This window comes from Amphibalanus amphitrite, unplaced genomic scaffold (assembly GCF_019059575.1).
Source record: "Amphibalanus amphitrite isolate SeventyFive unplaced genomic scaffold, NRLGWU_Aamphi_draft 000001F_arrow, whole genome shotgun sequence".
NCBI classification, from domain to species: domain Eukaryota; kingdom Metazoa; phylum Arthropoda; class Thecostraca; order Balanomorpha; family Balanidae; genus Amphibalanus; species Amphibalanus amphitrite.
Genome location: NW_024881499.1, coordinates 528,412 through 555,086, shown reverse-complemented (window position 1 = coordinate 555,086; position 26,675 = coordinate 528,412). Strand labels below are relative to the sequence as shown.

Here is a 26,675-nt window from a genome sequence, read left to right as displayed (position 1 = left end):
CTAGTCAGACTGATACAGGGACCGGTCAGACATACAGAGACCGGTCAGACTGATACAGGGACCGGTCAGACATAAGGGACCGGTCAGAGTGATACAGAGACCGGTCAGACTGATACAGGGACCGGTCAGACATACAGAGACCGGTCAGACATACAGACTGGTCAGACTGATACAGGGACCGGTCAGACATACAGACTAGTCAGACTGATACAGGGACCGGTCAGACTGATACAGGGACCGGTCAGACATACAGACTAGTCACCCATACAGGGACCGGTCAGACATACAGACTAGTCAGACTGATACGGGGACCGGTCAGACTGATACAGGGACCGGTCAGACACAGACCGGTCAGACTGATACAGGGACCGGTCAGACATACAGAGACCGGTCAGACTGATACAGGGACCGGTCAGACTGATACAGGGACCGGTCAGACATACAGACTAGTCAGACTGATACAGGGACCGGTCAGACTGATACAGGGACCGGTCAGACATACAGACTAGTCAGACTGATACAGGGACCGGTCAGACTGATACAGGGACCGGTCAGACATACAGACTAGTCAGACTGATACAGGGACCGGTCAGACTGATACAGGGACCGGTCAGACATACAGACTAGTCAGACTGATACAGGGACCGGTCAGACTGATACAGGGAGCGGTCAGACTGATACAGAGACCGGTCAGACTGATACAGGGAGCGGTCAGACTGATACAGAGACCGGTCAGACATAGACTAGTCAGACTGATACAGGGACCGGTCAGACTGATACAGAGACCGGTCAGACATACAGACTAGTCAGACTGATACAGGGACCGGTCAGACTGATACAGGGACCGGTCAGACTGATACAGGGACCGGTCAGACGGGCCCGCACCGGTCGGACGGCGGCGGCCCCTATATTGTGGGTGGTGCTCCCCTCAGGTTAGTTTTGGTATCTAGTACATTCGGCACCTGTACGGTCAAATGGCTAGGGCCTGCACCGTACCCTAGTCTCTCACTATTCCTGCGCCGGCAGCAGCGTCCCCGTTCCCCGGCCGCCGGCCAGCCGGTGCACGGCCCGGCCCGGCACCGGCGGGGGACCCGCCTGTGTCTACCGGTCGGTGCACGGCCCGGCCCGGCCCCCGGCGGGAGGACGCACCTGTATCTCGGCCGATGGCCGGCGACTCTGCACGCTGGCGGCGCTATCCCGGCGGCCCGGCGGTGGCCGGTCGTCCCGCAGCTGCTCGTACCGGCCGCCCGCGTCGCTGTCCAGACCCTCTCCGCTCTCCACGCGGTGGATGGTGGTCGACTTGATCAGCGAACTCTGGCCTGGAACCAGAACGGACGGGGGGGGGGGGGCGTCAGAGCCGCCTGACTCTGACCTGAAACCGGGGGCGGAGCCGCTCTAGCTGCAACGTAGAACCGGACGGGGCCAGCACCGCGTGAAAAGGGACGGAACCGCGAGCAAAGACGAACAGCGACCGACACAGGTAAGACAGCGTATGCGTCTAGCTGGTACATAGCAGCACCGCCCAGACTCTCGTAACACACCACGGTCACAACGTACTACGTACGATCGCAAAATATATACGGTGGTGAGTGGCACAAGCATTTCATTCGTCGTTATAAGCGCTTGGCGACTGAAGGGGTAGAGCGAGCAAACGCCATTACAGAAACACCATAGCAGGCTGGCACGCGTGAGTGAGTGAGTGAGTGAGTGAGTGAGTGAGTGAGTGAGTGAGTGAGTGAGTGAGTGAGTGAGTGAGTGGGTGAGTGAGTGAGTGAGTGAGTGATTTCGGGCGGCGTCGCGGCTACTCACACTGTCCGCGTCGGGTGAACCGCTCCAGAATATGTTTACTGGCGTTGGCCTTGAACTTAAACTTGCGCCCACCGTGGCGAGGCCGAAAATCCTCCTCCTCCTCGTAGCTGTCGGACAGACACCACACGCAGCAGCGCACACGCATAGTCAGCTAGTGAGTCGCGTCAACAGACGAATGAACAGTGTAAGAGGACCAGAGCTCAATGAATACACACGCGCCTCTCATGATCAACAAGAATTTAGATGCCATGGAAATCGAAAGATCACGTTTCTACCAATCATGATTGAGTGTAAAAATGATAACAACATGGCCGTGAAATCTAGTCCCGCCGCCAATGTCAGTTCCTCTGACCCCCTCCCCCCCCCCCCCCCGCCTCCCCGCCGCCGCGCCGGTCCCCTGGTAGCGGGCGCGCTGCCTCCCCGCCGCGGTCACCTGGTAGCCTGGTAGCGGCTGTGCTGGCGCGGCGGCGGCCAGTCGGCGCCGTCGCGCGGCCAGTCAGCGGCCGGGCCGCCGGGCGGCGCGCGCCGGCGGCTCGACGTCGGCGAGTCGGAGGCGGCGCGTGGACGGCTCGCCTTCTCGGCCGCCAGCATGCGCTTCATCAGCTGGGCGTCGACGGTGGCGCTGGTGCAGCTGGGTCGGCCTGGCGGGCAGGCGCGGTCAGCGCGGCGCCGCCGGCACACACACAGCCCTCCCGGCAGCCACACAGCTGACAGCCAAATCAACCGGGCACACAGCGACGCCCGATGGCGGCGATGGCGTATGGACTATGGAATCCAAACACCTAATGGAATATCATGCCACATAAATACACAAATAATCCCGGACTTTCACTGGCTGCCAGAGACGCCACGTGCCTCCGTCGTCTGAAGACTTCCTCGTCGCTCTGTCCAAGCTTTGGTCCAAGCTCTGTCTATTTCTTTCTGTCAACTCAACGTTTCGTATGACAGCAAAAATTCGTTCAAGAAAACTCGTTCAACGATCAGGTAAGGACTTCGACTTTAAAAATACTCACATTTCTCAGATCTATGCGAAACGATTGATGAGTTTTTGCTAAATGCTACGCCATCTCGGATTCAGACACCAGTCGGCGCATGGTAGCGGGTCGACCAGCCAGTCACCCCCCCCCCCCCCCAAGACATCCTACCCACCCTCGATCCACCGCTGGCCGGTGACCGGGTCAGCCCCCCGCCCCCCCCCCCCACACACACACACATACTTTTCGTGCCGAGTGTGACGAGGGAGCGCGACATCTCGGCGCCTCGCTGCATAATGTCCTTGGCGAACAGGGCCAGCTTGCTGGTGCGTTTGGAGGGCAGCGCGGCGAACTTGGTGAGCCGCTGGTTCAGGTCCTGGTCCACCTGACGGCGCAGGTCCCCGAACCCCAGCACCTGGCGACGCGGCGGCGGCGGCCCGCCACGGTATGTCAGTACGGACGGACGGCGCCGCAGTACGGTTAGCAGTCAGTACGGACGGACGGCGCCGCAGTACGGTTAGCAGTTAGTACGGAAGGACGGCGCACCGTCCGCCACGGTATGTCAGTACGGACGGACGGCGCCGCAGTACGGTTAGCACTTCAGAGAGAGCAAAAATTAATATCTATTAAATTTCAATGAAAAATATTTACCGGATTTTGAGATATTAGACAATTACTTGTTTATTTTTCGGAGCCTTCGCTGTTCCTACGTCACTTGGAAGCAATAATTTGGCATCGCAAACAGCATATACCACATTACCACCACTGCTTCACAATTCACAAAGATGTTAGTATAAGATTTTAAAACTGCTAGAACCGCGCTGATGTCACAAATTCAGAGGGGGTATTCAAATGCATTAGCCCCTCTGAATCAAAAGTGCTGCAACTTTGTTTGTTTGTTTATTGGGGCTTAACCCTCGCCGGCACAGGCCATTTTGCGTCCTTCGACGGCACAAGGGGGGAGGGGGTTGGTACGACCCCCCTCGCGTTTGGCCCCTGATCGAGCTAGAGCTTCGCGGAAAAAACGAGCGTGTGTCCCGTCACGAGAGGAAACCGATGATACCCAAGTTTAAGGTCCTAGGTCATCGGGTGACCTTCCAGGTCAGGTCAATAACCCGAAAACCGGGAAAATCGGGACCTGTTAGAAAGTCGTAAAGTGTGGCTGCTATGTGGTTTTCCGGGGTGCTAATCACGAATATCGCGTTAGTTTTGATCACAGATGATGTCTTTAAGCATTCAGACCAGGTCGGGTCAGGTCAGGTCAGGTCAACCGGTAGGGATTGTGACGGGTATTCGTAATACGTGTCAACCGCCTCTGACAGCTACGTAACATGTTACGAAGGCACCAAAACTACTTCGTAAATGTTCAAATGGTTGCTAAATTCGAATTCAGCTCCAAAAACTAGCCTAGAAACATGTAAAACTCGAAAAAGTGAACCGAGGTCACCTGAGGTCACCAACGGTCAATGACCTGACCTGACTTTCAGGTGACCTTGACACCCACCCTAATGTATGGGAGCAACATCAAATCACATGTTTGAACGTTTGAAACCACGAAAAGCTTGCAAACGCGCGGCTAATGCAAGCCGACATACGCGATTACGGCCAAACATGGTCTCGGAAAAGAGGTCACAGGTCAAAGGTCATTTGGGTCACGGTCATGAAATTTTCAGGGTAGGTGTAAAATTGATCAATGCGAGGGTACTGAAAGTTTCGTCGCGATCGGCCGCTTTTTACGCGACGCAGAGGATTTGCTGATATTTGTTTCATTACAAAGCTGAAAATTTCACCCGTCACCGGCACGACTACCACAGGTTTTTGGTATTATCCAGAAACCCGCGCACGAATACGAAAAACATCCGCTGCACCCGTTAACAGAATGCATCCGTGGTTGTATGTGCACCCGCTAGCGGATTTCAATAAAAAAAATCTGCTCTCTAGCCACTTGTTCCTTTATTTGAACATTCCTCCTTTTTAATGAGCCGGTTAGTGAACGACGAAAAAAACTATCCTTTAGCAGTCTTCTTAAAAAAAACATTTTTTGAGCCAGGCTGTCCCCCCCCCCCCCCCTCCCATGACCTGAGAACGCCGTTCAGAAGGCTTCTTCAGAGTATTTATAATCAGACATGTGCATGGATCCGAGAAAATGGATCTGGGATCTGATCCCACGGATCCTGATCTCGGATCCGTCGGGATCATAGATCCAGCTCTGTAATTTATCGAGAGATCCATAGGGATGATCCGAGTCTCATTTTTGCTTGAGATCCAGTGAGATCATAGATCCTCACTTATTTTTTGTTAACACATATATCCCAAAAAAGCACTTGTTTCAACTCACAAACGTTCTGTTTTAGTGATTTTATGTGATCGCACGTCATAATCCATAGTTTTGTGTCACTTACTGACATAGAAACCCTTTAAAACATGGTTTCAAATGTGGTGCATGGTGGGATCCACTCAGATCATAGATCCATGTTCTTAATTTATCGTCAGATCTTATGAGATCATAGATCCAAGATGTATTTTTCACGCCGGATCCGGTGGGATCATAGATCCCAACCTGTACTTTGCTTCGAGATCCACTGAGATCATAGATCCATCACTCGGATCCATGCACATGTCTGTTTATAGTCACCGTGCTTCAGAGTAATGTCCGTCAAGACAGCCCATATTCAGCCCAGATTCAGCCCGGATTCAGCCCAGATTCGGGACACCTCCGATCAAATTGAAACTCGCACACAATGTAGGTCCTGACATGCCCAATCCACAGTCCGAGTCATTCGGTGGCACTCCCAGCCGTTTGACCTACAGAGGTCAGCAAAGGTCACGCGGCCCAAATTTGCACAGCAGATTGTGGCCCACCCAGTAGAGCTAGAGCGCTAAAAATGGCACCAATCGACTCGCCAGCATCTAATCTTAGTTTCCCAATACCCATTTGACCTCTCAAGATCATGCGATGACCTAAGGTCATTTGTGGGTTATGTCGAAAATACACTTGCACAGCAGTTCTCGAGTAGAGAGATTGACCGAATTCCAAATCAAATCACGTCATCGGGTAGCCCATAGGCCGTAGTAGCTTTCCTTAGAAACCGCTTCTCGATATGTGACCCCGTTTGACCTCGGCAGGGCAAAATGTACAAATAAACGACACTCCATACGTCGCAGCCCAGATTCAGCCCAGATTCTGGACACCTCCGATCAAGCTGAAACTCGCACACAATGTAGGTACTGACATGCCCAATCCACAGTCCGAGTCATTCGGTGGCACTCCAAGCCGTTTGACCTACAGAGGTCAGCAAAGGTCACGTGGCCCAAATTTGCACTGTCGGGATTGTGGCCACCCAGTAGAGCCAGAGTGCTAAAAAAGGCACCAATCGACTCGCCAGCATCTATCCCTCTACTCTCTCAATCTCTCTACTCGAAAACTGCTGTGCAAGTGTATTTTCGACATAGCCCACAAATGACCTTAGGTCATCGCATGACATTGAGAGGTCAAATGGGTATTGGGAAAGTAAGATTAGATGCTGGCGAGTCGATTGGTGCCATTTTTAGCGCTCTAGCTCTACTGGTTGGGCCACAATCTGCTGTGCAAATTTGGGCCACATGACCTTTGCTGACCTCTGTACATAGGTCAAACGGCTGGGAGTGCCACCGAATGACTCGGACTTTAATTGGGCATGTCAAGACCTACATTGTGTGCGAGTTTAAGCTTGATCGGAGGTGTCTCGAATCTGGGCTAAATCTGGGCTGCGACGTATGGAGTGTCGTTTATTTGTACATTTTGCCCTGCCTAGGTCAAACGGGGTCACATATCGAGAAGCGGTTTCTAAGGAAAGCTACTACGGCCTATGGGCCGTAGGTGATGTGCTTTGATTTGGGATTCGGTCAATCCCTCTACTCGAGAACTGCTGTGCAAGTATTTTCGACATAGCCCACAAATGACCTTGGGTCATCGCATGACCTTGAAAAGTCAAATGGGTATTGGGAAAGTAAGATTAGATGCTGGCGAGTCGATTGGTGCCATTTTAAGCGCTCTAGCTCCACTGGGTGGGCCACGATCTGCTGTGCAAATTTGGGCCACGTGACCTTTGCTGACCTCTGTAGGTCAAACGGCTGGGAGTGTCACCGAATGACTCGGACTGTGGATTGGGCATGTCATGACCTACATTGTGTGCGAGCTTCAGCTTGATCGGAGGTGTCCCGAATCTGGGCTGAATCCGGGTTGGACGTATGGAGTGTCGTTTATTTGTACATTTTGCCCTGCCGAGGTCAAACGGGGTCACACTCACATATCGAGAAGCGGTGTCTAAGGAAAGCTACTACGACCTATGTGCTACCCGATGGTGTGCTTTGATTTGGAATTCGGTCAATCCCTCTACTCGAGAACTGCTGTGCAAGTGTATTTTCGACATAGCCCACAAACGACCTTAGGTCATCACATGACCTTGAGAGGTCAAATGGGTATTGAGAAAGTAAGATTAGATGCTGGCGAGTCGATTGGTGCCATTTTTAGCGCTCTAGCTCTACTAGGTGGGCCAAAATCTGCTGTGCAAATTTGGGCCAAGTGACCTTTGCTGACCTCTGTAGGTCAAACGGCTAGGAGTGCCACCGAATGACTCGGACTTTGAACTGGTCATGTCAAGACCTGCATTGTGTGCGAGTTTCAGCTTGATCGAAGGTGTCCCGAATCTGGGCTGAATATGGGCTGTCTTGATGGACATTTCAGAGTAGGGTTATGGCGGAACTTTGCTTCGTTGTGGTTTTACGCGTCACACACACTGATTAACAGTGATAAGAGCCCACAAATCACTGGCAGACCCCAGGCGCAGGTATCCGCCTGAGGCGGTGGACGGGGTCAAGGGAGAGCGATACGAGCATAACCTTTGACCGGCCTCCACCTGTTACGACCAAGTTGTCAGCCGCTGGCGCCTGCGTCATATAGCAATTTTCCCTCTACCGCTGGCGTAGAATCGTATTACAGCGTACTTTTTATGATACAGGCCATGGCCTCACTGCTGGGTCCTCAAACTGAATGGAATAGCTCGCCGAGTCGCCGCAGCCCACGACGCGATACTTTCAAGAGAGACTATACCCATAACCATTTCGCACGTGCAAGGCCCACCCTCTCGCTCGCTCCGTTTGTCGCCCTATAAGGCGTTTTACTGGTATTACGAGCGAGCGAGCACAGCGAGCGAAGCGAAGTCTTTTCGATACATATAACGGAAAAATATCAGTATGAGCGACCCGGCCCGGCCTGTAACGCTTTTGAGAGGCTTATATCTCAGCAAACGCTGGACCAATTGGCCTGCGGTCTTTTTTGCTCGGTAGCTTCATCCCTTCTACCCCGTAATTGACTACTTTTGATGTATCTCACTGACCGTCGTGGCACGTTGAAAAGTCTGGGTGTTCAAGCTGTTTTGCAAAAGTAGCGCTTTTGGGAGGCCCATACCTCAGCAACCGCTTAGGCGATTGTCTTAGAGTAATTTTTGTAAGGTAGCTGTATTCCTTCTACGGTTCTACCAGACATCGGATACCTACTCTTGATCCATGTGATTGACTCCCACTGCACGTGCAAAATGCAAAAAGAGGGGGTGTCAAATTTGTTCCCATTACAATAACTGCAATTACTGGGGCGATTTCGATGAAACTTGGCATGCAGTTAGTCACCCATTAGGCAATGCATTCCTATATGTAACGTTTAGTATGCTACTGCACGTGCACACGTGGAGACGCTTCTAGAGCTAAAGAACGACTGGGCCGATTGCGCTCAAATTTGGCACAATGCTATAGACAGGTTAGTAGGGTGCCGTGCACAAGTCAGTTGAAAGCACCCTCTCACACTTCTGCACATGCAGGGCTCACTCTCTCGCTTATCATATACCATCTCGCTTATTGGTACACCTTATCATACATCAATTCTACACATGTTGTGAAAATTTCAGACCAAGGTCATTCAAGGTCAGGTCACCACTTTGGCGAGGTGAGGTGAGGTCACTTGAAGTGACCTCACCTCATAAAAACTTTCAATGTCTGCCATAGCTACACCGAGTGACCGATTGCTTTGTAACTTTCAGCGATTGCTAAGAGCAATAACATGTACAAAATGTGTATCTCAGAATTTTAATATCGATGACCTAAGGTCAGGTCAATTTTGCGACCTCCCCATTATAAGTCAATGGGAGAAAATTGAAATGCGCCTCTTTTGGACGAAAGACATAATTAACACTCCCAATCACCCCAGCGTTTGCTGAGAAAAGGGCCTCTCAAAAGCGGTAGGTACTTCAGCAGAGCAACTACCGCTCTCGACTTTTCACGTGGCATGTGTTTCGACGGTCACCTAGATGTAGGTATCAAGAGTAGTCAATTACGGGGCAGAAGGGATGGGGTTACCCAAGAAAAACGACCGCAGTTAAATCGACCCAGCCGTTGCTGAGATGTAAGCCTCTCAAACAGGTCAGACCGGGCCAGGCCGCTCATACTGATATTTTTTCCGTTATAATGAAAAGACTTCGCTTCGCTCGTCCTCCAATATCTATCCCGTTTGCTTCTTGAAATTGAATTTGATGAACTTAAGTCAAAAAGTCAAACAATTTTTGAAAAATCCGGGATGGCCATAATAAAGATTTAATGTTTGCGAATCTCGATGTCTTTGAGTTGCATTTTGCTTGTGAACTTGATTTGTGTCGATTTTTCACACATTTACCTTTTTGTGACAAAGATCTATACTTGGGTCAGTAAAATGAGCCTATCCCAGAAAGTTTTTTTTACGGAGCGAGCGAAGCGAGCGTAGTCTTTCCTTAGATTAACGGAAATTTCTGAGTATGAGCGGCCGGCCGGCCGTGCGGACGCTTTTGCGAGGCTTATATCTCAGCAACCACTTGACCGATTTACATGCGGTAATTTGTGTAGGGTAGCTTCATTCCTTCTACCAAGTATTGGACTATTCCCGATACATGTGGGTGACCCCTTATGCACGTGCCACGTGCAAAACGAAGAGGTGTCAGTTTTGTAATTGTTGCAATATCTCGGTAACTACTGGGCCGATTATGCTGAAAGTTGGCATGTAGGTAGGCACCCACTAGGCACTGCATATCCATGTGCCAGAGTTGGGGTGCTGCTGCACGTGCGCACGTGCAGGGGTCGTTTCAAGATCTCGAGAACGGCTGGACCGATGGCGCTCAAATTTGGTACACGGTTAGGGACCAGTTAGTAGGGTGCCGTGCACAAGTCAGTTGGGACCCATTTTGCACGTGCGCACGTGCAGGGTGCCGCTTCCAGATCTCGAGAACGGCTGGGCCGATTGTGATCAAATTTGGCACATCGCTAGAGACCGGTTAGTAGGGTGCCGTGCACAAGTCAGTTGGAGGTACCCCCTCGAAATTTCGCACGTGCAAGGCCCACCCTCTCGCTCGCTCCGTTAGTCGCCCCATAAGGCGTTATACTGGTGATTAAGTTGCATGAAACCTTCACCGCACACGTCTACAGGGTATCCCATAAGTTCGTTCTCACATTATGTTTGCATGCGAAACAGAGTACATTGCGTTTTTATATGTTTATGACCCCTCAATGTGCTCCCCATTTAATAGGCAAACACATGAATACATGCAGCGGCATGCCAACCGGCATGTTTGGCTGCATAGTAGGCTTAAAGTTAACCCAGACTGACTTGACATGCGCCGTGAGCTCCTCGAGGCTGGAACAGCGCTACGCTTCGACGAGCCTCAATTTCAGCATAACCAATAAACTTTTATGAAATTTTGCTCCGATGAGGTGCCTGGCATGTGATCTTGCCAAAAACGCCTGTCACAGTCTCCTTGCACCGCTATTGAGCTTTGCTTGACCTGTGCACTGATGCACTGTTATGCCTGAAGATGGGCCTACGCAGGGGCCCGGGAACGATTTTCAAGTTGGGGGGGGGGGCGAGCCTAAAATGCCTGACATGATGCATATGAAACAGTGGCGTAGCTAGGAGTCTAAGGGGACACGTCCCCCCCCCCATCGGGATAAAAGGGACCCTCGGGTCCGAGGGGCCCTGCGGCGCCATTTGACCGCTGAGGGTTAACGATGGCCATATTTCTACTCAGAAGGGCCCCATGGGTCTCGTTAGAGCACCTCATGGGCCCTAAATATCCGCACTAAGATCTCCATAAGGGCCCCACGCCGGCTTCTGAGGGCCTCTTGCGGCTTTTAAGGGCACCTCGGTGGTCTCCACAGGCCCGTTACTGGCCTCTGAGAGGTCTTACCGGCCTATGAGGGGCCAGTTCTAGGAGCATTTCTCGCATGTGATGGTCCCACACTTATTTTTCTGAGGGCCCCATAACGGCAACTGTGGGGCCCTCGTCGGCGCCTATGTGGGCCCACACCGGTGTCTCTGAGGGTTTCACACCCCCAACTCTGAGTGCCTACACCAGTGCCTATTAACCCTCGCCCTGGCAGGGCATTTTTCATAACACGGCCTGGCAGGGGGGGGGGGGTCGATGCGACCCCCCCCCCTCGCGATTGGCTCCTATGGCACCTAGAAACACCAAATTTGGTAGGTAGGTGGGCCCCCTGGAGTTCTCGCCCCTGTGCAAATTTGGTTGCTCTAGGTCAATATTTAGGGGTTTTTTTGGGGGGGTATAAATGTAAAAATTTCGCTAAAAACAGGTCAAAAGTTTTTCGCTTATAACTTTTGATCTAATTAAGATAGCGCAAAAAGAAAAGCACCAGTGAACTCAGCACGTCCAGGCGCGTCGAATGATATACTTTTTAGCCTGCTTAAGTGTACTTAAAGTTTTTCTCAAATTTTAAGTAAACTTAAATTAATAAATTAAGTTCAAATTAACCAAATTGCATCATATCGCATATCATTCGATTCGGCTGATCACTAGGAACACAATGATACCATTTTTTAAGCTCTAGCGTCATTATGTGCCAAGTTATTGGCAAAAACGTCATTTGACCTCAGTTGACCTCATTTGACCTGACCCATGGATAAGTACACCAAACAAAGAAGCACCAAGTGACCTGCTGTTAAGTACTGTGGTTTCAAAGCACAAAAGTGATAGAACGAAGCGGATATCTCCAGTATTTTCCGAATTTAGTATTTTCCCATAGGCTTAACATTACGACGTAATGACCTCTAACTGACCTCAGGTCAGTGACCTCAAAAAAAAACGAACTATATGTTATACAACTCGGTGAACTTGGCACATCCTGAAAGGTTGAAGGAAATCAGTCCAAAACTGTGAGTTGGACAGGTGCAAAAAGAAAATTGAAAATTGACCATGACCTTGTACCGGTTTTTCTGACCTGGTGACCTGACTCGAGGTCACCCGGACCTGAAATTTTCAGGTCATATGTAAAAAGGTTGCCCCATAGGCTGTGCCAAATTTGGCGGCGCTGCGCGCCGCCGTTTTTACGCTATCTTCGAAAAACCTTGGGGGGGTCGCATCGACCCCCCCCTGCCAGGGCGAGGGTTAACCCTCGCATGTGTAGGGGGGGGGGGTCGGATGGACCCCCCCCATGGTTTTTCGCGAATAACTCGCGTAAAAAGCGGCCGATCGCGACGAAACTTTCAGTACCCTCGCATTGATCAATTTTACACCTACCCTGAAAATTTCATGACCCTGACCCTAATGACCTTTGACCTGTGACCCTTTTTCCGAGACCATGTTTGGCCGGAATCGCGATTTCGCGTATGTCGGCTCGCACCAGCCGCGTGTTTGCAAGCTTTTCGTGGTTTCAAACGTTCAAACATGTGATTTGATGTTACTCCCGTGTGTGTCAAGGTCACCTGAAGGTCAGGTCAGGTCATTGACCTTTGGTGACCTCGGGTGACCTCGGGTCACTTTTTCGAGTTTTACATGTTTCTAGGCTAGTTTTTGGAGCTGAATTCGAATTTAGCAACCATTTGAACATTTACGAAGTAGTTTTGGTGACTTCGTAACATGTTACGAAGCTGTCAGAGGCGGTTGACACGTACTACGAATACCCGTCACGACGCCTACTGGTTGACCTGACCTGACCTGACCCGACCTGGTCTAAATGCTTCAAGACATCATCTGTGATCAAAACTAACACGATATTCGTGATCAGCACCCCGAAAAAAACCCTTAGCAACCACACTTTACGACTTTCTAACAGGTCCCGATTTTCCCGACTTTGGGTCATTGACCTGACCTGGAAGGTCAACCAATGACCTAGGACCTTAAAATTGGGTATCATTGGCTTCCTCTCGTCACGGGCAACACGCTCGTTTTTTCCGCGAAGCTCTAGCTCGATCAGGGGCCAAACGGCAAGGGGGGGGTCCAACCGACCCCCCCCCCCCTACACATTAGAAGCTGGCAAACGCCGCACACATGCGAGGGTTAAAGCCCTATATCGGCGGCTCTGAGGACCCAACCAACACCTGCGCATCTAAAGGCCACCCACTTGTGACTTTTGAGGGCCCCACACCGGTGACTCTGAGGGCCCCACCGGCGTCTGACAGTACCATGCCGGTCTCTAAGGACCCCACAGGACTTCTTCTGCCGGCCTAAGGACCCCTTGCCGGTCACTGAGACCCCCTGCCGGCTTGCAGAGAGTTCGCGTCAGCAGCTCTAAAAGCCCCACACCCGTCTGTAACGGCTCCACACCAGCGTCTATGAGGGCCCACAGCAACGCCTGTAAGGACCCCCATCGGCGCCTCTGAGAGAATCACACTAGCACCTCTGAGCGCCCACACCGGCACCTGCATGGCGGCCCCACACCGGTGCCTCTAAAGGCCCCTTACCGGCGGCTCTGAGGGCCCTACGCCGGTGATTCTGAGGGTGCTACCGATAACCGAAGGCACCACACATGACACAAGCCCTTAGTGTGGCCGAGCTTTAATCCCATACCGGCTCTCCGAGGGCGCCACGTCAGTGCACTCATTGCCCCACACCCGTCCATCACACCCGGAGCGGGTAAACTGTGTTATACCTATAGCAACGATTTTACCACCGTTGTACGTTATGCATTTCTCAAAGTTGACTCAAGCTGGTGCAGTATAAAATCTGGCCTGCCAAACTTACGGCCAAGGTCAGGCCCACATCAAAGCGGGATGACAATAGCAGATGTTGTCAAATCGATACTGTATTAGCAGAAACCATTCAGATGGCAAGAAAAATGCCGTGTGTTGATCTGTAGATGTTTAAAGGAAACAAGAAGGAAAGAAGTCCGGAAAAGGGAGGAAAGATCTTTTCTCGCTGCCTCAATGTTGAGGGGGCGCCGCCCCTCGGCTCCCAAGTTGGGGGGGGGGGGGGGCAAGCGCCCCCGCTGCCCCCCCCCCTGTTCCCGGGTCTATGGGCCTACGACCTCCCGGATGCCATTTTCTCCTCTATAAATGTGTTCATACTCGCGGTTCGAGTTCAGCTTGAGTGCTGAAAATCCTCCAAGATGTTCTTGGAAAAGCGCTTCCCAAAACTGTTTCTGGGCTGCCACTTGCAACTTGGTCAACTCCAGAACGCCTATAATCCCACAACACAGTGACCCTGGCCTTTTGCATAGGAACATAACGGGACGAAACGGAGGCCTCCTCCTTCGCCCTTATGGGGTTGTTTTCGGGTTTGGACGGGTGTTTCATTTCGAACGTGGACTAGTTAAGTTAGTCCAGATGACCTGGTTGATGTCAGCAGCCCTCTAGTTTTGTTTAGCCTCAGGCATAACGAAACTCATGTTTGGCCATTTTATTAAGACGTTTTTGACTGTCTTGTGCCCTCCGGTAAGCAAAGCTTAAGTCACCTTGAGTTATGCACCCCCGAAAGAACACTCTTAGACAGCTGGTAATCCATCCTGAAAAGTCTGCTTGCCAACTTTCTAACCCTTTGACCTTTTTGATGGCCACTTTGGCGCCACACAGTTTTGGCCACTTGGCTCACTCCTGAGGGCTGACTGGAAAGAGGATAAACTTGCAGTGATTGACTCCCGACAAATCATCGGTGTCACTTGCTGACTGTGCGTCCAGTTAGCGATGGACATTGGCTGCGGACTGGTAGGCCTCAATCACCTTCAATCGTCGCGAATGGTCACGTGCTGACTAAATACTGAGACGTACCCGTATCAGAGACCTCTATGTTGCGGCGTTAGCCGTCTATGTAGGAAGCGGGCTCTCTAGCAAAAACTATTTTGTCTACAGAAATTAGCTACTGTGGAGCATATTTCTACCAGCCATGGCAACCACGTAAGCTCAATTACGAGCCAATTTCAGTGTGCCTTTAAGCAAGAGGGCCTAAAAACGTAAAATTTAGGTGAACGAACTTATGGGACACCCTGTACTTCTTGTAAGAGAAGTATGTCAGGCTTCACGTCGCCAGCTCAAACGGTTCATGAATTATTCAAGAAAACAGGCGGGGGGGGGGGGGGGGTCGGATCCGAAAGGCGGTCGCGGTCACACGGGTTAACCCTCGCACGACCAGGCCATTTCTCATAACACGAGCGACCAGGGGGGGTTGTTACGACCCCCCCCCCCCTGGCGTTTCGAAACGGAAGGTCGTAGAGCTTAGCGGAAAAAACCAACGGATTGCTCTCAACGAGATCTCGCGATTGGTGGTATATTTTTTGGTCCTAAGTCAACATTTGACCTACTTATGACCGGTCAAAGGTCAAATTTTCCGAAAAAATCAAACTTTTTCAACTTTCCGCGGCGATTGCGGCAAAACGGTGGGAGATATCGACTTGAAACCTTCACTATCGTGTTCCTTGATCAATTCTCTATCGTTTGGTATGTATTTCGTTTCCCTAGCTCTAAAAATGGCGCGTTGGGAGCGCCGGAAGTCGGCAAGGTCACAGTAGGCGGCAGAAATTCGAAAAATCAAAATGTAAATTTTTGAAATCTGATTGTATTTTTGGATTTGGGAGGTCCATTTGCTTCCTATAGAAGCTAATATTGCTGCATATTCCCATTGAGGTGACAAGAATTAGCAAAATAGTGGTTAGGGCGCTTTTCAAAAATAGTACCGGACGCTGTTCCTCTTGTGACGTCATAGCTCCGTGACCTGACCTGACCCGGTCAATTTTCTTGCACCACACGATAGCCAATGCTTGCCCCAACATGCATGGGAAGTTTCATCATGATCCATCAAACAATGTGGGTATCACCGGCAGAAAACCTAGGGATTCGGCGCACACGTTTGGTAACTGTCGGCCGGAGGCTGTACCTCTTATGACGTCATAACTCCGTGACCTGACATGACCCGATCAATTTTTTTTTTCGGCAAAAGATGCGCAAAGGTTGCCCCAGAGGGTATTGAAAATTTCAGCCCGCTACGACAAGCCGTTTAGCGTGCACTTCGAAAAAACCTCAGGGGGGTGATACAACCCCCCCCCCCCCCTAGGCGTTCTAGGGTTAAAATCAGGCTACGTAAAGTTGCAATGCTTTTAATCGCTTTAAGTCAACCGCTTTTCACGCAATTTATTTGTGAAAACAAGGGGTCGGATCAAAGGACCATCCGCCCCGTCCCCACCCCATTAGTGCCAGGTTCAACCGTATAATGGTTGTTTTACACCTAAGCTTGTGATAGTCGTAGACCTTTAGTCACTCTTTCTATGAAAGTCGATGTGATTACTAAAAAAAAAAATGTGCATAATTACAGCAATGTCTATAGGTACAGGCGCAATTATCAACCGTAAATTAAAATCCGAATCACTATCTCAAATATACCCAATATCGGATATAAACGTAAAGCACAGTTGGTAGGTACGTACCTACTCCGCCATCCTGAAATCATCAGGGTGATTCTGCCCCAATTAGGATCACGGCTACCACACCGAAAGCCTGCCTACGTTCGCTAGTGTTCAAGTTGCTCTAAAAATGTGATCAAATATCCTCAGCTCATCAGACTTCTTCATCTCCCGTCTCCCACTCCCCCACCCCCATCAGTTCCTCATTTTGTTGTCAACGAATACACACACAAGCTCAGTTCAAAATTATATTGGTGTCACAAAGGATTTCGAACGCACCCAAATATACAAAAATTTAGACTCTCGCAAGATGACTTTACGTCGCTATTTCTATTAGTGCTTCCTCTTGCTGCGCCTGCGCTTCTTCTTCGGTGCTTCACCATCAGCCTTCTTGCCCTTCCTTCCACGACGCTTCTTTCCTCCTTTCTTCGCCTTCTTGGCTCCACCGGCCGACTTGCTGCGGCTACGCCTCTTGCGGCTTTTGCTGCGGACAGTGCGACGACGTCCACGGGTTCGGCCAGTTGCCATCGCCACCAGCTCGACGGGCGCTTCAGTCTCCATTTCAGTCGTGTCGGCTACCAGTGAGTCGTTCTCACTCTCCATTTTGACAAAAAAACAAATCCAAGAAAAAACCTATGTGTCGCTCGTTATCCAACTCAATCCCAAATGACAGCATGTGACACTTTTCTTCGCTTGAATTTTAACAAAAATTCAACAATTACTCTCGTGCACTGCATGCATCAATTCGAACTAACATCCTTTACTTCCATAACTTCTGTAGCACAAAGGCCCTTAAAAAAGAAGAAAAATCTCTTATTTTTTAAAAGAACTTTAAGCACACGAAAACGTTTGTTAAACTGTGGTGTTCATTTTATTTTTATTTTATTTTTTGAAATAGCACAATGCCAACAACAGAAGGTAGGCATACAATAGATTTCGAAGTGTCATATATGAATGTTTTATACCTACACTATTCTTAAATGTAATCATATGAAAAACAAATATTATACCTACTGACTATATTTGAAAGTTGCCAATAAAAAGGAGTTAATGATGCAATCAATGCAATTTTGAACCAAGATAATCCTACTGTCAATTAAGATACATTTTTCATCTATCGAATATCGCTAGAAATAACTTCATGCGTTTACTTAATTTTGCTTACATTTCGAACTAAGGAAGAGACGTTTCCCACAACTAATGAGGCCTATGGTATTCAGTTAATATTTTAAGGGCATTCGAACAAGAATAACAAACGTTTGATCATGCTGCTCATTTAAGTGTATTTCCCAAGGTTTCGGAACCAGATCCGAAGTCGTAGTCTTTCGGGTCAAGGAAACAAGCAAGAAGTCGGAGTCGTAGGTAAGCAGAAAAGCTGCCTAGGCCCAGGCTACGGAACGTTGAAGAGAATCTTTTTGTTCGTTCATTAGGGTTTATGGGCGCGTCGACTGCGGTGGTCATTTTGCGCCCATAACGCTGTACTGGTAGAGCGGATATGTCAACAGAGAACTGACGAACTGAATAAGACTAGAACTACTTGAGATACGTTATACTAGTAAAACGAGTATATCACAGGAAAACTGATGGATTGAATGTAAGAAAAGCCCTTGCTGCTTGGGGAAGGTTGTTACAAATGCCCATGCAAAATTTTGACTGTTAATTTCTTGTTGATTCAGAATTTTTGACAAAAAAGCATGGCTCGTACCTGTCAACGAACATTTGAGACACCCTGTACATCCCAGAAGTTTGAACCTCGGGCTGTTGCATGAGGAAATCAATAAAAAGAATTCCTATACCCCGGAATTTTGATATCGGTGACCTAAGGTCGGGTCAAATTTGCGACCTCTCCCATTACCTATAAGTCAATGGGAGAAATTAAAATGCTCTCCTTTTAGCCGAAAATACCATCAAACATCGGGATACAGGTGAACATGACACACTGAATTGGAAAATTGCACCTTCGACCCCTGAAGTCATATTCTAGTCATGAAACGTCTCCAACAATTCTTTGACAAAAACTTTAGATAAAAACATGCTAGAGCGCTGAAAACACTATCGATGCGTTCAATTCAACCATATGAATTGATTGATATGCAGCATGACCTACTCTGTGGCATTGACCCGAGGTCAAATTTTTTAAGTGACCTTTCAGGTCAATTCATTCCGAACTCACTAGTGCCTTTCCTGACCCGCTAATTAAATTTATTCGGGAGTTACTGGCGAGAAACTCTGATGACCATTCCAATGACGTCATACATGACTTCGTGCAAATTGATAATGCAAAACAGTATTGGACTTTGCGACGACAATGTGAATCACCATAGCCGGACCGTGTTTGAGATCGGATAAGATCACTTTTTCAGCCGTAAATAAACAGCTGCCATCTCCCCCCCCCCCCCCCATCGAGGTGGAGTCGGAAAGCCAAACCAACGGCCGACCTCAGATTATTCTAAATAAAAATATGAAATAGGTATATAGCCGTTGAAACTCTAGAGCCTGTCACTCCGTAAAGTTTCATCTGCCTGCAAGAGATTTCCTGACATTGCGAGCATCGTGATGTAGCCACATTTTGGGACCGTGCTGAAGTTCCCTAAATATCAGGTTCTCCCAACTGTTAGCCAGAGAAGTCGGGTCAGCTGAGCTGAAAATACAGTTGGTGCCAAAAGATCCGGGCTGAATCACAAATTGGAGTATGTCCAATGTCTATCTCTAACGCCTTCTGAGCAGTCACAAAAAATCGCTAAGGGATATCTGCAGCACAGCCCGTCGACCTGGGACCGCAAATCAGCGGCGCTGCGGCCTGGCGAGAAAAAAAAAACACCCAGGCAACGGAGCATTGAACAGTATGTGCTCTGTGGCGGCGAGTCCCCACTTCCCCCCATACCGGGTCCAGCACTCTTTTAATATCGGGACTAGCACTCGCCAGATACCGGGACCGGCACTCCTCGGATACCGGGACCGGCACTCCTCGGATACCAGGACCCGCACTCCTCGGATACCGGGTCCGGCACTCCTAGGATACCGGGTAAGGCACTCCACGCCCAGTGAGCGCATGGCGTGCCTCAGCACCCTGCGGTCAGCCCCCCCCCCCCTTCCCCAGAGGACCGCGTGCCCCGGCGCCGGCCGGCCGGCCGGAACGCACCTGGCGGGTCATCTGCAGGTGGCGCATCTTGTCGGTCATCAGGCCGCTGGAGAGGCGCCGCGTGCCCGGCTCGATGCCGAGCTCGAGCAGCCGCTCGCTGAGCTCCGACTCCAGCTCCTGACGCACCTGCGGACGGCCGCCGGCCGGCCTGCCGCAGATACACCGTGTGTCAGAGACCGGAGACGGCTACCTCCCCCCCCCCTCCCCCGGCCTGCCGCAGAGACACAGTGTCAGAGACGGCCACCTCCCCTACCCCGGCCTGCCGCAGAGACACAGTGTCAGAGACGGCCACCTCCCCCCCCCCCCCTCCCCCGGCCTGCCGCAGAGACACAGTGTCAGACGACTACCTCCGCTCCCCCGGCCTGCCACAGAGACACAGTGTCAGATGGCTACCTCCGCCCCCCGGCCTGCCGCAGAGACACAGCGTGTCAGAGACGGCTACCTCCCCCCCCTCCCCCGGCCTGCCGCAGAGACACAGTGTCAGAGACGGCCACCTCCCCTACCCCGGCCTGCCGCAGAGACACAGAGTCAGAGACGGCTACCTCCCCCCCCCCCCTCCCCCGGCCTGCCGCAGAGGGACAGTGTCAGACGACTACCTCCGCTCCCCCGGCCTGCCGCAGAGACACCGTGTCAGACGACTACCTCCCCTACCCTCACCGGCCTGCAGCAGACACACAGCGTCAGAAACGGCTACCTCCCCATCCCTCCCCCGGCCTGCCGCAGACACCGTGTCAGAGACGGCTACCTTCCCTCCCCCGGCCTGCCGCAGACATCGTGTCAGACGGCTACCTCCCCTACCCCGGCCTGCCGCAGAGACACAGTGTCAGAGACGGGTACCTCCCCATCCCTCCCCCGTGTCAGACACCGTGTCAGACGGGGCCGCAGCTGAGGCACAGTCAGTCCCATCCATTCCCGGTCCCCACGCCCGGCGCCACTGACCCGTTCCGTGTCAGCGCGTCCGTGGAGAGGGACTGGCGCGGCGCGGCGCGCACCATCGGCTCGTCGTCGTCGTCGCACTCCTCCTCGTCGTCGGCGAACTTGAGCCGCCGGCAGCCGGAGACGGAGCGCGAGCGGCCGTGGCGCGGCTGGGGCGCGATGCACGGCCGCGGCCGCTGCCGGCCGCCGCGGCCGGCCGGGCCGGGCGCCGCCGCCGGGCCCGGAGACGGCGACTGGTGCCGGTGCACGAAGCGCAGCAGGCGCGGCGACTGCGGCGACCGCTCCGCGCCGCTGTCCAGGTTGACGTACTCGGCGCTGCCTGCCGACGGAGCGGGGCGCGCGACTGAGGGACCGACGGCCACACAGCCGACACAGCGGTGGCCAAATCCACTCACTCGACAACTCCACACAGACACCGACCATCGCGGCCCAGCGGGTGACTACGGATTCAGATTCTACAGCTGTCACTGTACGGTGTCACGTTTAGAAACTGAGAACCCGAGTCCGCCGGTTAATCCGCGCCCTGGTGGGGTCTGATTTTAACGCAACCTGGTGGGAGGGGGAGGAGGCTATTCCCCTCCCCTTGTATCTCTGAAACCAATGGACGGATTTACAAAAATCAAGAGCGTTCGATAGCCCTGTAAAAACTGTCGAGAGGAAAGGTAATTTCATTGACCTCTGGGTCACCGATGACGTCACAGGTCAGATCAAAGTTCGCATTTTTCACCGTTTACGGATCGGGGCATCAGTTTTAGAGGTAATGCGAAGCCAGTCACGTACCGCGCGTGGCCGCGTTCTTCTCGTTGAGCATTCTGCGCATGCCCTCGACCTCGGCGTCGTGGCGCTGGCGCATGGCGCTTAGCCGCTCCTGCCAGTAACGCTCCTGGGCCTCCATCTGACCCTCCAGCGCCACCACGTCGCGCCGCGCCTGGCGCCACACAGGTCATTGTAAGGTCACACGGGTCACGGTGGGTGACGAGGGTCACGGTAGGGGTATACGGGTCACGGTGGGTCACACGGTGGGGTCACGGTGGGTCGCAGTGGGGTCACGGTGGGTCGCAGTGAGGTCACACGGGTCGCGGTGGGTCTCAGCGGCCCGGCTGTCTGGCCGCCCGGACGTACCTGTTTCTGGATCTCCTGCTCGACCCGGTTGACCGGCTCGGGTGCTGGCGCCGGCGGCTCGGCGCCAGCGCCGCCCAGCAGGGTGGGAGCGGCCGGTGCCGCCGGCACCGCCTGCCGCTGGCGCTCCAGCTCCTCACGCAGCTGGCGGCAGGGGCGCGGGACGGTCACACTTGTCTCTGACTGAGCGCAGCCGCCAGCCGCCAGCCGCAGCCGGATCTGTCTAAAAGTCGGCCGTATATACATCAGCGCATACAAACTCAGCACTTTCAGATAAATGGCATACGAATAAAAAAAAACTGATCTTTCAATATATTAATTCGAGTCACGTGTAAATTGTTAACTTGCATGCAAAGCCATCAAGCGTGAGCAGTTGGCGTTCAGCGATCGATGTCCGACTGTCATTCAGTTCCACCACCCGCCGCACACCGTCCAGCCAGGGCTGGCGACGGCGACGGCCACTCGTGTCTGATCTCGGCCAACCGCCCGAGTCCGCCCTACCGACCTGTCTGATTTCGGCCACCCGCCCGAGTCCGCCCTACCGACCTGTCTGATCTCGGCCAGTGGCCACCCGCCCGAGTCCGCCCTACCGACCTGTCTGATCTCGGCCCCCCGCCCGAGTCCGCCCCACCGACCTGTCTGATCTCGGCCACCCGCCCGAGTCCGCCCCACCGACCTGTCTGATCTCGGCCGCCTGCTGCTCCAGCAGCACGGCCAGCCGGGAGTCCTTCTGCTCCGCCGAGCCGCCGCCGGATCCGGAGCCCTGCCGGGACGCACCGCCCGAGTCCTGCCGGGAGCCGCCTCCAGATCCGTGCCGGGAGCCTCCGCCGGAGCCCTGCCGGGAGCCTCCGCCGGAGCCCTGCCGGGAGCCTCCGCCGGATCCGTGCTGGGAGCCGCCTCCAGAGCCCTGCTGGGAGCCTCCGCCGGATCCGTGCCGGGAGCCGGAGACGGAGTCCTGCCGGGAGCCGGCTGGCTCCGGCTCGTCCGGCGGCGGCTCCGGCTCCTCCTGGCGACAGGCGACGGGACGGGACGGGTCAGGGGACGGCATGCCGCGCCAGCTCTCTCAGCATCCTCGGAGACGGGGTCAGTCTGCAGAGCGCGCCGAGGACTGGTCCTGAGCCGCACCGTCTGCCCTCACCTTGATAGTGTGGTGGTAGGGCGCCAGCTCGGCTGCCTCGTCCGGCTGGTAGGCGCCGGCGCCGGGCTGCTCGAGCGCGGCCACGCGCCGGCGCTCCTCTCTCAGCTGTTGTTCGGCCACCAGCAGCCGGCGCCGGACCTGCTCCAGCTCAGCCTCCAGCGCCGCCGCCGCCGCCGGCGAGCTCTGCGAGCGCGCACAGACATAGACACGTCAGCACGGGCACAGCAGCACGGGCACAGCAGCACGGGCACAGCAGCACAGTACTGCTGTTACCGTGCACAGCAGCACAGACACGTCAGCACAGACACAGCAGCACAGACATAGCACTGCACAGACACATCAGCACAGACACAGCAGAACGGGCACAGCAGCACGGGCACAGCAGCACAGTACTGCTCTTACCGTGCACAGCAGCACGGGCACGTCAGCACAGACACAGCAGCACGGGCACGTCAGCACGGGCACAGCAGCACAGGTACAGCAGCACAGGCACATCAGCAGGGGTACAGGCTGCAGCACAGGTACAGCAGCACAGGCACATCAGCACGGGTACAGCAGCACAGGCACAGACACAGCAGCACAGACACAGCAGCACAGACACAGCAGCACAGACATAGCAGCACAGACACAGCAGCACAGACACAGCAGCACGGGTACAGCAGCACAGATTCAGGAACACATATAAATCAGCACGAACAGATCAACACATAGACACAAAACACATCAACACAAAATAATAAACACTCAACACACACGGATCAATGCAAACATATCAACACGTCAACACACATACGCCTCCAGCTTCGATCACCCCAGCACAGTGCGATCAGTGCTCCCCCTCCACGCCGTGCCCGCCGTCCGGCCCGCTGCAGACGGAGCCGTGCCCCCGCCGTGCTCGCCGCCGCCGGCCACCGACCTGGTCCTGGATGACGGTGGAGAGCGTCTGGTTGCTCATCTGTTTGCCGACCATGTGGTTGTGCCGGCGCATCATGTGCGACTGCAGGTAGGTGGTGTTGATGAACACCTTCTGGCAGAACTGGCACTGCGCGCACAGACGGGGCCTCGTCAGGGAGCGGCCCGCCGCCCGGCGCGGCGGTCCACACTGCCCTCAGCTGCGCACTGATCAGCAGACAACACCGTTACTTTGCGTGGTACTTTTAAGACAGACTGGACAACACACCGGCAGCCCACACTGCTGCCACCGATCGCCATCACAGGACGTCAGTCTGTTGGCGGCGGCCGCCCCCCGACTGCGGAGGTATACACATTACACAAAGCACACACGGCCCTGACAGCTGACCGAAAATACCAACAATTGCGGGCAGCCGTGGCGAATAGTGGCAAGTCGAGAAATTCAGCCGCTGAAACGGCGGACAAGACCGATCAGGTCTTCCCTTAGGGAATGTGTCTGTCACATTGCAAGGATTACAAGTACCAAGGATTATTTTTGCACAAAAAACGATACCCGCTAAATGCGAAGGGTTGAGTAGCATGCCACTATGAACTCCAAAATAGGGTGGAGACTTCCATTTCGCGTCTAGCTGGACGGCAGCTGCGTCTATCTGGCGACGGCTAAATTTAGACGCGTCTAGCTTGGAGGTCTCCGTCCAACAGTCAGACGCAAAGTTAGACGCCAACTTGGACGTCTGCTCAGTTGGACGCCAGTGGAAATCTCCACCCATAGCCGTTAATCAGAACGGTATCCGGGACGGGGGGCGCTCCGCACTCCGGCGGCGGCGGCACTGACCCGCTGGTGGCCAGTCAGCGTCATCACCGTGGAGCTGGCCGGCGCCCTCAGCCCCTTGCGCAGCTCCCTCAGCTCCTCCTGGTCGCGGCGGGAGCGCTGGCGCGCAGACTCCAGCTCCTGCCGGCGGTGCACCCGACAGTCAGCAGTAGCCTGACGGTTAGCAGTGAGACAGTCAGCAGTAGTCCGGCACAGTCAGCAGTCCGACAGTCAGCCCGACAGTTAGCCCGATACAGTCAGCCCGACAGAGATCAGCAGCAGACAGTCAGCCCGACAGTCAGCCCAACACAGTCAGCCCGACACAGTCAGCCAGACAGTCAGCCCGATACAGTCAGCAGCCAGTCAGCAGAAGCCCGTCAGCGGCGTCCGCATCACAGATTCTGGACCAAATGAGGCACACTCAGTCGGATGCCCAATACATCAAACAAACATAAATCATGGTCCTTAAAAAGCAGACAAAGTTTAGCACAAACCTCTAGCATAAAGCTGTGAGAATCGTACTGTTTACTGAAAACCACCCCTGATCTCTGTGATAGTGCACAGTGCAGTAATTGGGGCAATGTCCGTGCCCGGCGCCCCACTGACGGCCGCGCCCCGCCGGCCGCGCCCCGCCGGGCTGACCGACCGACCTCCAGTGTGGAGTTGAGCCGCCCCCCGCCGGCCCGGTACGCCGGGGCTGACCGACCGACCTCCAGTGTAGAGTTGAGCCGCCCCCCCCCCCCCCCGCCGGCCCGGTACGCCGGGCTGACCGACCGACCTCCAGTGTAGAGTTGAGCCGCCCCTCCCCCCCCCCGCCCGCCCGGCACGCCGGCGACCGACCGACCTCCAGTGTAGAATTGAGCCGCTCCTCCACGCTGGCCAGGTTATTGGCCAGGAAGTCCTGGCTCTGCAGCAGGTACTCGATGATCAGCTGCGCCATCCGGAACACCTTGACCAGGTTCGGGTCGGCCGCCTCAGAGTCGAACTCTTTGCCGGCGTCGCAGTAAGTGATCTGGCGGATGCTGTCCTGCAGCGCCTTGTAGTCGACCGTTTTGGCGATCTGATCCACATCCAGCGCCGCTGGAAGGTGGCGGAGGGGAGGGAGGGAGGGGGTGGGGGTGAGCGAGATGACTCATCGCCGCACCGCCGCGTAGAATGCATCGTAACACCGTACATTCTGAGGTCACTGAGGCGGATGAGTAGCGATTCGCAGGTGTTCCCAGAACAAGTTTTGGTGCTAAACATAACCAGATTATCCTTTCATCAAACATGCCCCTGACTATTCAAGCATGTTCCACCTAACTTCAGACGTGTCAGTTAAAACACCTACCGAGCTTCTTCCAGTCGAGTTTCTCCTCCCGCCTCCTGAAGTGGAAGTTGGGCCGGTCCATGGCGATGCACAGAGTGCTGTGTCCCGCGCAGCTCGGTCAGTAAGGAGGTCCGGTCAGTGTGAGTCGGCCCGCGTCTAGTGCAGCTCAGTCAGCAGGTCCCGCAGGTGCGGGTCACTGACAGCCGTGTCGGCGCACTTTCCCAGCGCCTGCGCTAGTTTGGCGGCCAGCAGGTGTTTGCAGAGCGGCTGGTCACCACTGCGAACACACGGCGACGCCACGTCAGCACCGGCCTGCAGCGCGCCACAGGCCCACATACAACCCTGCCAAAACACGGACACATCGAGCGCGGATATCTGGGGCGCTCGGAATGGGCACAGAGTAGGCCTGCGGTGCCAAGCGGACGATACCCCTGAAAACATCAGCGTCGAGAACGGATGATTGTGTGTTTAGGGGTGCCGCAACAGTGAGGTCGTGTGGCGCACGGGTGACACCTCCCCTCCCCCGGCCCGGGCCCGGGCCACTGACCGCTGCAGCACCGTGTACTGGAACGCCGGGCAGGGGCAGAACGTCAGCGGCTGCGGACAGTAGTACCCTCCCCTCCCCGGGCCCGGGCCACTGACCGCTGCAGCACCGTGTACTGGAACGCCGGGCAGGGACAGAACGTCAGCGGCTGCCGACAGTAGTACCCTCCCCTCCCCGGGCCCGGGCCACTGACCGCTGCAGCACCGTGTACTGGAACGCCGGGCAGGGGCAGAACGTCAGCGGCTGCCGACAGTAGTACCCTCCCCTCCCCGGGCCCGGGCCACTGACCGCTGCAGCACCG

The 26,675-nt window shown here is 53.9% G+C and overlaps 1 protein-coding gene across 1 annotated transcript in view; it reads right to left on the bottom strand.

Annotated features, from left to right (window-relative positions):
* Positions 1-26,465, bottom strand: part of LOC122391096 (AT-rich interactive domain-containing protein 1B-like) — a 30,207-nt gene extending 3,742 nt beyond the window's left edge. The window contains exons 1-15 of the mRNA XM_043384772.1: positions 26,378-26,465; positions 25,852-26,107; positions 25,366-25,601; positions 24,546-24,662; positions 23,715-23,840; positions 22,799-22,981; positions 22,337-22,666; positions 21,664-21,804; positions 21,322-21,469; positions 20,545-20,860; positions 19,606-19,753; positions 3,027-3,198; positions 2,243-2,450; positions 1,810-1,916; positions 1,150-1,319 (exon numbers count right to left, since the gene is read on the bottom strand). Of these exons, the coding sequence (XP_043240707.1) occupies positions 1,150-1,319; positions 1,810-1,916; positions 2,243-2,450; positions 3,027-3,198; positions 19,606-19,753; positions 20,545-20,860; positions 21,322-21,469; positions 21,664-21,804; positions 22,337-22,666; positions 22,799-22,981; positions 23,715-23,840; positions 24,546-24,662; positions 25,366-25,601; positions 25,852-25,912 (2,463 nt within the window). The 5' untranslated portion in view covers positions 25,913-26,107; positions 26,378-26,465. The remainder of the gene's footprint in view (positions 1-1,149; positions 1,320-1,809; positions 1,917-2,242; positions 2,451-3,026; positions 3,199-19,605; positions 19,754-20,544; positions 20,861-21,321; positions 21,470-21,663; positions 21,805-22,336; positions 22,667-22,798; positions 22,982-23,714; positions 23,841-24,545; positions 24,663-25,365; positions 25,602-25,851; positions 26,108-26,377) is intronic.
* Between the last annotated feature and the right edge of the window lie 210 nt (positions 26,466-26,675).